Source organism: Nelusetta ayraudi, unplaced genomic scaffold, assembly GCF_046127955.1.
Source record: "Nelusetta ayraudi isolate G7.1 ecotype Tasmania unplaced genomic scaffold, CSIRO-AGI_Nayr_v1 ptg000042l, whole genome shotgun sequence".
Taxonomy (NCBI): domain Eukaryota; kingdom Metazoa; phylum Chordata; class Actinopteri; order Tetraodontiformes; family Monacanthidae; genus Nelusetta; species Nelusetta ayraudi.
Window position 1 is genome coordinate 16164129 of NW_027466092.1, and position 14882 is coordinate 16179010.

A 14882-nucleotide genomic window follows, 5' to 3' on the forward strand; every position below is an offset into this window, starting at 1 on the left:
CCTCCCTTCCCCCAACAACCTGTCTTTTTTAACCTTCATGCCATGTGAGCCCAGGCTCACCCAGCTCCCTAAAGGCAGCTCCTCTATTTTTGAGATGGTCAGGGGAGGTTTCGGAGACGCGTTTGGGACGCTGAAAGATATCGGTGCAACAAAATGCGTGAAGTTGGGCCGATGGACGGAGGGTATTTTTTTTTTTTTTAGGATTGGCAGCCAGGATCACCTCGTGTCTGTGAGGCCATCCAGCAACACGACCGACGTATCCCTTGAACGGCGCACCTGCGCCTCCCCTCCACCCTCCATCCGCCCACCGAACCTCCCCACCGAGCTCTCCGCTGCTGAATTATTCATGATTGCTGCAGGTGCGGATGAGGCGCAGCACATTTTGCAAGCTCGCAAAGAAGCTTAAGTGCTGACGGTAAAGAGTCACGGTCTGTGATGACGGCAGATTTTCTTCTTTCGCGGCTGCATAATATGAGAGCGGAAGCATCACGGAGAAAAAGCAGCACCCGCAGAGTTTCATCAAGGTTCAAATAAGCTCAACACAAGCTTAACTGGCTCCTCTCTTCATAGGAATACGTCAAGTGTCATGAAGTCACCTGCACCTTTGGACCTACAAAACAGGACCTCTGTTCACCATGGGGGGCAATGGGGAGCCGATGACGCTGCTGGGGCATAACTGCAGGACACAACTTCAACTTGTCGTGTCAGCATTTAGTTTTAGGGTCCATCCTTAGGTCTTGAGTAAAGCAACTCCAGACTACAGAGGAAAGGAGTGTTAGCAGTAAAGCACTAAAAACGAAAGAAAGAAAGAAAGGCAGAAAGAAAGAAAGAAAGAAAGAAAGGCAGAAAGAAAAAAAGAAAGAAAGAAGAAACCCTGACTGTCTTTGTTTGGTGCATCCAGTTGTTCCAGCAAACAGCAGCACACACTCAGCAAGAGCAGCACAGCTACTGCACTCATGATTATCTCCTTCATGTCCTATTTGCATTTCCTTTCACAGCTGTTGCATTTTTTTCCTTCTCGCTGCAGAGAAGTGAGCGAAGATTACTGAAGTAGGTCATTAAAAAATGGAGAAAAAACGGCAGCAGCAGCAGCAACAGCAAAAGAGCGTATTGATTAAAACGTGTTTAGAGGGGAAAATAGTAAGGTCAGGGTTTTTTTTTTTCTCAGGAGTTCAGGGGTGGAGCTGCTAAAGCCATACTGAGCATCAAACATGCTTGAAAGCAACAGAACCACCCTGCGGGCCACTGCAGGAGACAAAGAGGAGGAGGAGGGAAAGAAAACAAGTCAAAAGTCGAAATAAAAATACAAAAACAAAACACAATCGTCAAAGATAAGAGAGCCGTAAGACCCATGAGACTCGCTGGAGGATATTATGAGAGCTGATTGGTGAAACTCTCTGGAGGCTCTGTTAGAGCATGGACCAAGCATGAGCAGAAGACTCAAGCAAGAACCGGCCGCTGCTTGTTAATATGCAAAGCTATTGCAGCTCTTTCATGCACAGTAAGCAAGAAGCCGTGTTCGGGGAATGGAAGCTCACCAGGGAGGTGGAAAAAAATGCCTTTTGTGATCTGAGATTATAAATATTTTATGCTCACATTTCCTCAGTTTGTCTGCTTCTTGGTTGGAACAAAAAAAACATAACTCTTCCCGCCATGCACGCGCCTTGAACAAAGGTTCAGCGTGGGTACCAGCCAAACACCATCTCACCAATGAGGATCTAGTGCGGTTCGTCTTAGACACTGACGAGTAGACAAACATCAAGTAAGCAGACGCAAAGCTGTTCCACCCACACTCTTGTCTCTCAATACATTGGATTCTCTTCAAAGTGATGCAGAACAGAGCTGCATTGTGCAGACAACCTGGAGAAAACAGATGAAACGTTTCCCAAATCTCCATTTTATGGATCCACGTCCTTCTGGGAAACAATAACAACATACATTAGAATGGGATGAGTCTTTAGTCTGTCTCATTGAAGCCCAATCAGCTGTCTTTCCTACCAGTTGGTCCACAGTAACTATTGTCAAAGCCTATTGTGAGCAGAGAAAAGCCCTTCTTCACTCTTCTCCCTTAATGAGGAAATCAAGTTCTGGTAAAATTACCCAGACAGACTGCAGCAACTTCCTACATGACAGAGAATCTCCCTTGCGGATGCTGCCACTGTGGTCAAAGGACACTGACTGGGATGGTGATACCCTGAACGATTCAGAGGAGAAAATGTCAGGTCAAGATTACAGAGTGGCATCTTGCTTGGCTCAGCAAAAGGGGCGTTACATTAACCAAATGCACAGCCGCAGAGCATCGCAGGTATGAAGAGTTCTTTCTAACAACATTTTAGGCACTTGAGGACTAAGAAGAGTCCAGCTGCTCCACGCTGGACCCGGAGCTGATGACTTTGTGCCATTAGACAGCAGGTGAGCGATGGGCGTCAATAAGGATCCTCCCCTGCAAGCTGTGACACAACCCTACACCACTGCCGCCCAGCAGGAGACAGAAAAAAGAAACCGGAAACAGACCAAAAAAAACCCAAAGTGTCTCCAGGGAAGACAGAGGTGGAGCTCCACAGATGGCGGAGGCCGAGTCGTAATAGACTCACAGCAGGCGGTGACCGTGGCGGAGGGGGAGTTAAACAAGTGTGTGTTTACTCGCTGGAGGTCGACTCCGCAGCGGCACAAGCAGGGAGCTGAGCTGCTCAGCTGTGTCCTCAGCCTCCTGAAAGGACTCAAGGCTGAGCGGGGCTAGAAACACATTTGGCCGATCAATGAGCCAACGCACACAGAGTCAAAGCAGAAGAGACGGGCAGGCGGCCGCAATTAGTTGCTTATTACCAAAGGGAAATGGCTCAGTTTCTTTTAAAGTGGCACTGTATCAGATTTTGTTCATTAAGGGCAATCAATGGCTCAGTCAACGGCTCATCTGTTCCCATTTGCTGACAAGAGGACGCATGGGGTTGAGGATTTTTTTGTTTCTTTTTGGAGTCAACAGTAAATCAGCGTCAGGGTGGAACAACAGCAGTAACATCATGTTTAAAGGTTAATTTTAAAATAGAAATTATTGAATTACATCAAGATGAGACCTTGTCCTAGAGACTCTTGACCTTTCAATAGTCTAATAATAATTATTATTATTATTATAATAATGCAAAGCAGAGCTAATAATAACCGACGCTCATATGTATTCAAACACTGTTGCTAAGCAGCCAAAAAAAGATTTTCAGTTCAGGGTTCATTTTATAAAGAGATGCTTTTCCTCTGCAGCGTTGAATTACCTTGGAAATGAAGCAGCAAATGTCCTTGAAATTAGTTGAAACTAGAGGGAAAAAAACTATATTTGTACCTCAACTAAACTGAGTTTGTAGACTCATATTTGTAAAATATTGATTATTTTCTGGACCTCGCACGACAATACTTTTATTTGTTCTTGTTTCCTTTTGTTATATCCACCAGAAAGGGCAACAGTTCCCAAACATTTGCAGAGATACATTTTTTGGGGGAATATTGCAAATTATTTTGTTAAATGGCATTTTCATGCAGTAAGATGGAAGCAAGCCATGTAAAGGGATATTCATGACATTATTTCCCTCTTGGAATGTGACACAATTACTTTAACAAGTAGAAAAGAAATCAGACTATTGATCCAGATGAATAATGAGCGATTCCTGTGTGTTGACAGGAAAGGATGGGGTACAGGACAATGTTAAAAAAAAAAGATCACTGTAAATCTGTTTAATAAGATCTCAGTTTACGCTGTTTGCATCTCACTGAAAAAGAACAAAATGGGTAAAAAAAAATATGTTGCAGAACACTGTGGATGTGGCGACATGCAACAACAGGAGGGAATGGAGGGAATGGAGGGAATGAAGGGAGGAGGGGAGGTGATGGCGGAGGAGGAGAGAGGGGGATGGGGTGTTGCTGGCTGGCAGGGGGGACGGTGGGGTGCTGTTGCTGGGTGAAAAAGCGGCATGGCTGGGGCCGGGTGGGGGATTACGGGGTACACGAGGAGGTCAGTGGGAACACGGAGTCTGCAGAACACGGAAGGCTCCAGTCTAAGTGATGCTTTTATCTAAAGTGACGCTCGGACCACAGTGGGAGGATGTACATCCAGCCTGAGTGCAGCTCAGATTAAATATAACTCCCATCTACATGGACTTGGTCCTGCGTGGACCTCCTCTATATGGCTGTTTTCAATTTAAGGATTTGAATTTAAGGATTGTATTTAGCAGGGGAAGCTCAGCTCATTGCTTGTATTGTTTTACTGTATGTTTGTGTTACTAGCATGAATGTTCACTCTAAATGAACAATTAGTTTGGTTTTCATCATGTATCAGTTTTTGATTTGAAAATAAAAGTGCTCGATGGAAGCTCTGAAAAAAATATGGTGAAATGTTGCTATGGAGAAAACAAAACAACAACAAGCTCTCACCATCCACATCCTGCATGTGTCTTAAAATACTGTATTTAAAATAGCAGTAGTAGGGGGAGGAATCACATTTCCATTTCCTTTACCTGAATTTCTGAAAGTTGGTTCAATCTTAGCAATACATTTTATATTAGCCAAGCTTTCTTCATGGCATAAAGCCAGAGAGGTCAGACAGAGACTATGCTCACACAGAGACAGGATGTTGCTGATGCTGTCTGATCTTTATCTTTACCTGTTTCAAAGAGCGTTCCGTAAAAGAGGAATTGCCTACAAAAATATCAGGGTTCAGACGAAACCACCAGAGTTGACTGAAACCGCTGTACTATATATGCCAGGCCTGTTGTGGCGCTGTAACCCTTGGACCTCAAAATGGAGAAGAGCCGATGTGCAAGCTAGCAGGGTGTATATGAACAAAAGAAGGAGAAGCAGCAGCAGCAGCAGCAGCAGCTGCAGAACAACATCAGTGTTACCTATCCAGCAGATAGTGAATCTTTTGGCTGTAACCTACTAGCGTTAGCTGAAGAGAAGGAGCTGGACCCTGAAGTTGGTCTAAGCCAACACGTCTGCCTTCCTGTTAGCATTGGTTACGAACCTCAGTTTGTAAATACAGTGCTGGCTTTATGCATATGTTTCAGGTCGTTTTCAGGCAAATATGTTACAATGTGAAGTCTTCATATTTATCCACTCTGCAACCTGAGGCAGTTGTTCTGGGCAGTTAACATGCTGGTCTGGATGGAAAACCTAAATGACCCAAAACATGTCAGGCATGAGGCCTGGAGGAAGAGCAGAGTGGAGGTTTAGGGATGTGTTGATGGAGGACATGAATGCAGTTGGTGTGAGAGAAGATGATGCAGAGGATGGGGTGAGATGGAGGCAGGCGATTGGCTGCGGCCACCCCTGGAGGTGAACAGCCCAGAGGGGAAGATTAAAGACAGTGGACTGGCACTGTCATTTTACATTTACTGTAAGGTGTTGTTTTTTTTTTTTGTCTTTGTAGTTCTGAATCTTTTGTCTGCACAACAAAATTAAGACAATACACATACATATAGTTAATGGTGCAACATTTCAGGCTAAAAACAACAAAAACAAAAATCTCATCATAATCCTCATTAACTGATTCCCCACAATTCAATTTGAAAGATATAGCTGCAAGTTCTGCAAAAGAGCCAAATATTGTGCTGGAACAAAACTGACCCACATAAATGAGATTTCCCATTTTTCGAAATGAGGCTTCCCTGCTCTGACTCAGAGAAGATTGATCTGCCAGTGATAATAACAAGCTTTCAGTTCAGGACATTTGCTGGGTTGCATCAGAGGGGCAAAGGCATAACAGTAACAAATGCAACGGAAATGTTCACTGTTCAATCTGAACAACAATGACACTAGCTGGGATTTGTGTGTGTGAGATCAAGATATCTTGATTGCACACACATAAAACTGAACGGTGCACTGTTTTTATTACAACAACAACAACAACAACAGTGAGGATGTTAACAAAAAACTTGCAGGATAAGTGAGAGTGCCTCTCTTGAGACAGCTTTGCCTCAAGAGGATAATTAACACTGCAGATGAGAGCAATTACACACACATACGTGTCTATATTGGGTTAGAAGGATAAAACAACCAACTCTGCTGCCAGCTCTGAGTTGGTGGCTTCGCGGCTGCTCGACGTGCCTGTGCTGTGGTGCTGCAGTGTGCGAGGCACGGGGACGCTTCGGAGGGAATCTTGCATTTCTCTGCGGCGGAAAAAGTAGGTCAGCCCATGTCGCACAGTCACACCTCTTTCATTCATACACGACTGCAAGTTTTTTAATCCTCCCTCTCCCTTCCCCCCCCCGCCCTCTCTTTTTTAACACTTTCAAAAGCTGAGACACAGAGACGCGGTACGGCGGACCCCCGCGACGCCCCAGCACAACCCGTGACAATGAGATGTCAGTGCTCTTTAACTTATAATGTTATATAACGGCTGCAGTTAAATGATCCCTGCAGATGGGGGGCTGAAGCAACTAAATCACTCCTGCTGATTCAACAATCCAGGTTCGGCGCCGCGCTCGTGTTTCATTAGCGCTATCATCGCCTCATAAAGAGAATTTTTGTGCAAAGCCTGCACAAGATTTCTGCCTGAATAAAAAGCAATAAAAGAAGGCCAGTGATGGGCCGCCATCGCTACAGCTCGCTCGCGGCGTTCTTTTTAGGCTTTTTTTTTTGTGATGATGTCGACATGCTTGGCCGTGAAACAATGCACAGAGGACCGATGTCTTCCACAGACGTGCTGATTTCCCTCTTTTGTCCTCTATCACTCGCTCTAATCTCTCCCCTCCTCTCCTCGCGCCGCCCTCCCGTCTTCCCAACTCGGCTTTTTTTTGGTCGGGCTTTTCGCGGCGCCATTCTTTCCAGTCTGCGGTCTGGGGACGAGATGTGCCGTTATCGTCTGCAGCCGGCGGAGTTATTAATGGACCGTGAGCGGATCAGACAAACGCCCGCTTGCTGGCTGATGGTTGCCATGGGAACTGCATCCGCAGCGCCCCAGAAAGAGAGGAGGGAAGGAGGGAGGGGGGAGACGGAGAAGAGGTGGAATGTGAGGTGAAAAACAAGAGGGGGGTGCGGAGGTGGTGGTGGGAGCAGGTGACAATGGAGGAGGATGAGGCGGTGGCGGTGGAGGAGGAGGAGGAGGATCCACCTTCCATCAGTGTGAAATGTTTGATTCAGCAGAACGAGGTGACCTTGGCGGGGAAGACAAAGACGGCTCGGCTCTGTGCCACCTCTCATTGTTTTTCTTGTCTCCTCCTCCTTTCATTACAGACTCGTATTATAAGAACTGGATACCGGACTGGCAATATGTCGGCGTGGCAATTATTTTCCTAGTGACCACTCAATGTACTGCAGTCAAAAACCCCATTTGGCCCGAAAAGCGTTTTTCCCCACAGACCGCGATGTAAAAAGAAACGCCTGTAAAACGGCTGAGAGGACGTCTGCGACCTGAAACAAGGTTCATAATAAATCTTTGTATTCTAGATTTTTAAGCCATGGACTTTTAATCTTTCAAAAAAATGAGAAAGGTCAGAAAAATACAAGAAAAGAGTTTATTCCCAGCCTGTCACCGCTCATTCTGATTGGCTGATGCATTCTGGTGCATCATGTGAGTTACGGAGGCATGATGGGAAGTGACACTACTGCATATACATCTTTACAAGCATGTGCAAGCTGCGCGCCTCCATTGAAAGGAATGGGCCGCCATATTGGATCCCGGGGGCTTGTTACAGACTCACCAACTCATAGAGTTTTCCGATTCCAATCCGAGTTCTCAAACTGCAATCTTAGTCTGACTAATGCGTTTTAATGCACTTCAGTTGTCCGATCGTAATCGGACTAAGGCAATAACTGGGTTTGCTCCAGTGTCATGTAAACGTAGAGAGTGCTGCTGCCCTTGTTCCATACTTGACAAAACACAATTTGGCACACTCACCTCTGCTCTGCCTCACTGTTCAACTCTCGTAAATTCTGAAACGGTGTAAGAAAACAATACAAGCCAGTCACCATGTTACCATTTAAAGCAGTTTTTGTTTTGGGTTTGATTGTCAAATAAAAGGTGTCGCCGTCGGTGGGCTGAAGCAGCTGCAAACAGGAGCTCGACACCTGGACTGAGACATCTGCTTTGTTGCTCAACAGCATCGAGAAGCAACGAGCCGTAGCCGCGTCGGCAGCACCAGAAAACAAACGCCAAGTGTCATTTCACACCACGAAGCAGTGATTAGAACCAACAACACAATAAAAGAAACCAGACGAGCCAGATGGAACATTTTAGAAATCTGTTGGACTTTCTGGTGTTTGGGAAAAAAAGGAGTGGCACCTGGTGGAAATGCTGGCAAGATGTCCCACACAAAAGGACAAACCATTTGTTGGGTGGTGAACTGGATGTCTTCTGCTCACCAACAGTGGAAACAAAGCAGCTCCTTAAAACCAAGCAACTGACCAATGCCATACAGCAGCATTGTAGAAGTAAATAAGAATGATATAGAGTTAGCCTGAAATGTGCTGTGCTCTGTTATCTAGGGGACAACTTTCCAAAAAATGTTGAGCTACCCCTTTAACATAGCAAATTAATCAAGAGGTTGTGTTTTGGTCATCAGAAAAAAAGAGACCAACAAGCGACAGACACACAATATACTTATATATTATATATACTTTAAAATACTGCACATTTCGTTGTTCTTTCATATCTCAGATTCTTTGCCCTTTTTTCATTTATTTCGTTTCAGATTTGCATGCTCTTCCGACTGGGTCTCGCCTCCTTTTTCCTCACACTGTCACCTACACGCTGTCGAACTCCAGTCCCTTCGGTGGCGTCAGGGGCTGACAAACACTCACAGGGCCAGAAACACAACACGACCGCATCAAAGTGACGTATCAATTAACGGTCTGTGGACTGCTGACTCACACAACACAGATCCTGAGAGACGGAAGAACGACACGTGGGTCGGAGGAGATGGAGAAGGACAGCGGGTGGAGGAGTGGTGAACAGAGGGGATGAGGATGGTATGAATGGAGGCAGAGGACAGCTGCCGTCTGACGGAGGGAAACCAATAAACATGTGTCTCCTTGTGGTGGTGGTGGCTGTCAGTTCTGAGCAGCAGAGAAAAATCTGCACAGAAACCATCTGGGAGGGAAAAAATATATGAAGTGTTCACAGAGTGAGATGAATTCTAGGGAAAGATTGAAGCTGAAAGCTGGGTGAGTGTAAAATAAAGGCCTTCAGTCGCCAGCTTTGAACCCCTGCCTTATATTTTAGCATTCTTCAAACTATTGGATTGTCGGTGTAGATGCAAAATCTATCCGGGCCACGAGAGCTGTCTGAGGTCAGGCCATTTCAGCCAATTTCAATGATGTGGCAAACTGTCATTGGCTAAGTGGTGTCTGCAAGGCGACGTCACATACGGCAACTCTATTACGACAAACGACATTGCGGTCGAACGAACAATAGATAGACATAACCATATTCTATCTATCTATCTATCTATAATATATGTATAATATGATTCTATCTATGGCCCTGTCTGCACTTGGTCATTTCAAATGTTTTTCGTATTCCGATCGGCAAAAATCACACGAAGTAACCAAGTGGAAACAGTCCAAATCTGTATTGTCATCCGATCAGTCAAACCACCTCGCACTTCGCATAGCATTCCTCACGGACATGTGAACAGAATGCGATCTTAGAGGAGGAATCAATTCAACGGAAGCTGGACGACACGTACCGCAACCGGAGAATTTATGAGGACTGGTTGCCCGAAACAGTGAGAATCGTCTTAATATAGTCCGCAGACAGGAAGTTCATTCTTATTCGCTTTCAGGTAAAACTAACCGTGGTTTTGCGCTTTACTGCCCCCAGTCGTTAAAAAATAAAGTAGCACTTATCTCTTCAAACGGAAATAATGACGCATGTGTGCATTTGATGGTGTTGATCAGCAGGGCAACACGCTAACTGCTGCTACATAACACATATATAGACAAATACACAGCAGTGAAACAAAGGCTGAGCCTATTGCATGCAGCAGGGATTGACAGGAACTCTGTCACCAGGTCGTGACCAACACTCGCAGGGGAGGCGAGACAAAAATGTGACACTTTTTTTTTTTTACCTAACACACACTAGAACTCACTTCCTACGTTCATACGTCCTTCAAGCCTTTGAGGATTTGTGCACTGGGGTGAAGTTCAGTTGCCGATGATGCAGATGGAGAGAATTTTTTTTTTATCACAGTTTGTCACATGGTGCGAATAAATAATTTAACACTGTGTTATTTTTGCTTTTCGGATCCCGGTGAGAGACGTGCGAGAGAGAGAGAGAAAATGTGGCTGAAAAAAAGTGTTGGAGATGTGAATGAAAAGGAACGAGAAGAGATGATGAAGGTGCTTCGTCTTAGCAGGAACAATCGTTTTCAGAGCCAGTTCCCTTTGTTCGGCGTCCTTTTCAACACCTACAGCGATTTTGATTAATTTGTATGTTAATTCAAAAGAGCTAATGATGATTTTATCTCTACTTGTCTGCAGGCTAATTATTATTACATATATCATCTGCTTTCCATATTTTCTAAAGCTTACAGCTTCTGCAATATAAACCTTTATCCAGAAGCGTCGATCTCTGGGGATTCTGCTGGCGTGAGAAATTAAATAATCAAAGGAAAAATAACAAAATAATGACAATAAAAAGACTGAAATTGATGAGCAGATATCAAAAGTTTCTGTTTTGGGAAGATCCTGTTTGACCTAAAGTAAAGAGAGCCTTCAGTTCTTCGCTTCAACATGCCCGAGGTCTGTGATGAGCGTCACAGTGGTGGTCAGAGCGAGGAGGAACACGTGGACGAGGGTTTTCAGAGGCCTGCTGTTGTGTGTGACAGATGCAGATCATCTGCTGTGCAAAGGGAGCGCTGCAGTTGCTGCTGTGTGCAGTGCACGCACGCACACGCACACACACGCACGCACGCACGCGCGCGCGCGCACGCACACACACACACACACACACACACACACACACACACACACACACACACACACACCAGAGACAGAGACAGAGAAAAAAGGGGAAGACGGAGGCTCTGTCTCATCTAAAAATAGGATTTAACGGCAGCACAGCCTTAAATATTTCATGACCCTCCTCTCTGGATATGAAGCCGGGGGAGCCGGTGAGAGATTTTCAGGAAGAGAGATGATGGTGGTGGTGGTGGTGGTGGTGAGGTGGGGTGGGGTGGGGGGTGTTCATCGCCACAAAGGGGATACAGCCGGAAATAGGGAGCCAAAAAAAAACATGAGGAGTGGTGGTGGTGGTGGTGGGGTTGGGGGGGAAGCAGAGACTCCTCACTGTGCAGAAGCAAGAAAGATTTTTTTCCTCCACACAACTGCTGCAAAGAAAAGCTGAAAGTGACAAAAGACTATGAATAAAAAAAAAAAACTTGCCGGTAGCTTCAGTGAAATGTAAAGCGAGGGAAATGCACCTGAGCGTGAAGGAAAAGGGATTAACGTCAGGATGATTTGTCAAAATCAGGGGGAGCAGCCGGGGGTGGGGGGGGAGCATTGCTCCGCCTCGGCCTCGCACTCACTCACTCACTCACTCTCTCACTCGCCAGGAGCAGGAAGTGTTGCCGTCTTGCTGAGTGCCACTTTGCTGCGATGAGGAGGAGATAACAGGACGCAGTGGTGGGATGCAGTGGTGGGACACGGTGGTGGGACACAGTGGTGGGACGCGATGGTGGGATGCAGTGGTGGGACACGGTGGTGGGACGCAGTGGCGGGACGCCGCACGCACAGGACGGCTGTCACACGCAGACAGTGTGTCTCTCTCTCTCTCTCTCTCTCTCTCTCTCTCTCTCTCGCTCTCTCTCACACACACACGTGCACACACACACAGTTGAACTGTTTACATTTGCGCTCTTTGTTCAGTCCCCGGCCTCATAGTGATGGATGAGTTGGCACGCAGAGAAGAGCCGCAGTCATTAACACCGGGGCTTTTCATCAGCTCAGCACCTGCAGAGAAACGAGCTCCCCACCAGCACCTGAGAGCACCCCCCCGCACCCCCCACCCCCACCCCCTACACACACACCCCACTTCCCAGCGCACACATTCACACAGGATCATATACAGGGAGACAAACAGGTCGATACGGGAGGGCCCAGACGATTGAGCCAATTGGATAATGAGTGAAAAGAATGATGCCTGCGGGGAAATTAAAGGTCACACATCCTCAGAGTGCACATACTAGCACTGGCTGGCGTGCAACAACATCAAAATGTCACTATAACACCTTGGGACCCGAGATAGCGTGCATGCAGTATGATGGGACTTGGTGCAAAAACCACTCACACTAATTTAGGGATATTTGACTTTGGTGTGAAATCTATGGAAAGAGTGAAAAAGATATGTTGTAATATTAAAGTAAGGCTTTTCAATAGAAGCATGCAGAAGCATGCTGACAACAGTGGAGGATTTGTCACAGTCAGTGTTTGTTAGGCGTCGTCTTTGGTCTCATGAAGCCTGAATGCGAACAGCACGATGAAGAGAACGGGTTCAATACATTGAACCAGAACAGTCAGAGGGGCCTTTAATGGATCAGACACTTGTCTTTGTGATTTTTGCTGTTAATGTTTTTGCCATAAGCATGCTAGTGCTGAGGCACTGAATGATGGAACATGTGCGTTGAAAAGGGAAGGTGCACTTTAGGTGCATTCTGAAATTTCATCCCAAAGCTGGATATCATGTGTATAAAAACTGCAGCCTCTGCAATCTGAAACAATTGACAGTCACAATATGTATGTATTATATATATAATATAATATATATTTACTGCTGTTTATTAATTGCAGCTCAGCAGTTTGTATCATTTCCTCTCTGTCTGTCCTCCTCTGTCACTCCTTGAGAGCAAAATGCTCTAAAATGCTGCATTTAAAACTAGCTGCAGCATTCACAACTTCACAAAGTCACTCATTTCTCCCTCGTCACTCGCTGCATCCTCCGCTCGACCACCGGATCCCTTTGAGTTAGTGGAGTGGAAGGAAAGACAGCAATGTAGCTGCAGTTCCCGCGTCCCTCTGCTCTGCCAAACTGAAGCTCAACTACACCGACAATTCTGTTTGAAACCAAAGACTGTTGCTCCTTAATTAGGACACATTATTTAATGTATTTATCAAACAAAAATAATTAAAAAAAAATCTCTCGACTACTGTTGGGCATTAGCTCCCATTTCCTCTTTATGTGGAGGCTATGTGTGGAGGCTATGTGTGGATGTGTGTCTACGCTGAGGCTACAGTGTCAAAACACAACTCACTGACTCCTCACAGTGGAAGAAAACAACAACCTGAAGGCTTTCGAATGATAAAAATACTATTGAGTCAAGGACTTCATGCCAATGTGACGTTCATTTTCTTTTACTCGAGCAGCTAAAGTGAACCGTGAACTACTGCAGGGCTGTTTGAGGAAGTCAGTGAGGTCTGGAACCTTTTTTTCCAAGTGGAGAAGCAACCAGAGTGTCTAAGTCTGACCTCATGTAAACCCACCAAGACAGGAAAGAAATGTTGTGTAGGGAAATTTGTCCATATATTGGACCACATACCAACTACTAACAGCAAAAAACAAAAACAATATAGCTCTTTATAGAGTGCGTGCGCGTGTGTGTGTTTGTGTGTGTGCATGCGTGTGTGCACATGCTTGTATTGCTCTCGTGATACCAATAACCTTTGTCTAGCTGTGCTAGACTATAGCCAGGTGGTGTGAAAAGCCAGGCTGTGTGTTTTGTAGTCCAGTCATATAGATTACAAATCCCTTGTAGAGCACATTTAAAATTAGCACACACTTCACGACAGGCACTGCACTTGTAATTTACATGTATGTAAAATATAGATAAACTGTTTCGTGCTCTCAGTTGCAAGTGAGAAAGGGTTCAGTGCTAACTACTGTTAGCTCTTAGCACGATTGAAATGAACATTAGTAAACCGGAGCCCAAGACAAAATGACTGCCAGCATTTTTTTGTTATCCATATCTGTAGCTGGACACATCACTCAGTCAGGCTTGGACTAATGAAATGTATATGGAGTTTCAGGTTAGCGTAGCTTCCTCAGAATCCTGTCCTGAAGTCACGGACAGTCAAAACCAATCAGGGTGTTTGGAGCTGTTCAGACTGAGGCGCCTCTGCCCAAATGCCATTTGAAACTGCCTCCCGAAGGTGGTTTCAATGCGGTTTGCAAAAATCGGATTTCATGTGATTTGTGACTACAAAAAAAGCCATCTGGTTTCAATCTGGATGGTATAAAAATTGGATTTTGGCTGGCAGTGTGAACAAGGCCCAACTTTCAGGCTGGAAAACGCTTCATAAAATAAACTATCATCACGCAACATTTCACATCGTCACTTCATAAAAATTGCATCTTTTCTTTTGTATTTTCTGTCACAACCGTTTGAGACAAGCAAACATTTCACTGTGAAATTATTGGTCAATTATGTTTTCTGTTATAGCCCCAGCATAATGTTTTCCAATTATGTAGCTGCCAGTTTAATCTAAAATTGCCCATAGAGTTCAGAGAAACTGCAACAACACAATCTGCGATTTTCATTTTGGCTGCTGATGGTGTTTAATGTTGACGATGCCGTTTATTAGCATTTTGTCTGGTTTTCGTGCCATTAGACCACAATATTATGCAATTGGCCGGGCAGGTGCTTGTTCACAAGCCATTTTGAGGGCCAATCGAGAACGGGAACGACACAGAGACGGAGCAAAGTGACCCCAACAATTCCCCCACGTGTGGCCCCGCCACTCACCTCTTGAAGTGGCTGAGCAAGGTGCCGACCAGCTCGCCGATGCGGCTATCGTGGGCGGGCACCATGCCCTGCAGGCACACCACCAGGTCTTTGCTGTCCTTGGTGTGAAACACCACCAGTTGGTCCTTCCCCGGGGAGACGCTCACTCCTGTCACCTGG

General features: G+C 45.5%; 1 protein-coding gene across 1 annotated transcript in view; it reads right to left on the reverse strand.

Annotated features, from left to right (window-relative positions):
* myo1d (myosin 1D) overlaps positions 1-14882 on the reverse strand; it is a 68349-nt gene that overhangs the window by 5666 nt on the left and 47801 nt on the right. The window contains exon 21 of the mRNA XM_076034882.1: positions 14724-14878. Coding sequence (XP_075890997.1) covers positions 14724-14878 — 155 coding nt within the window. The remainder of the gene's footprint in view (positions 1-14723; positions 14879-14882) is intronic.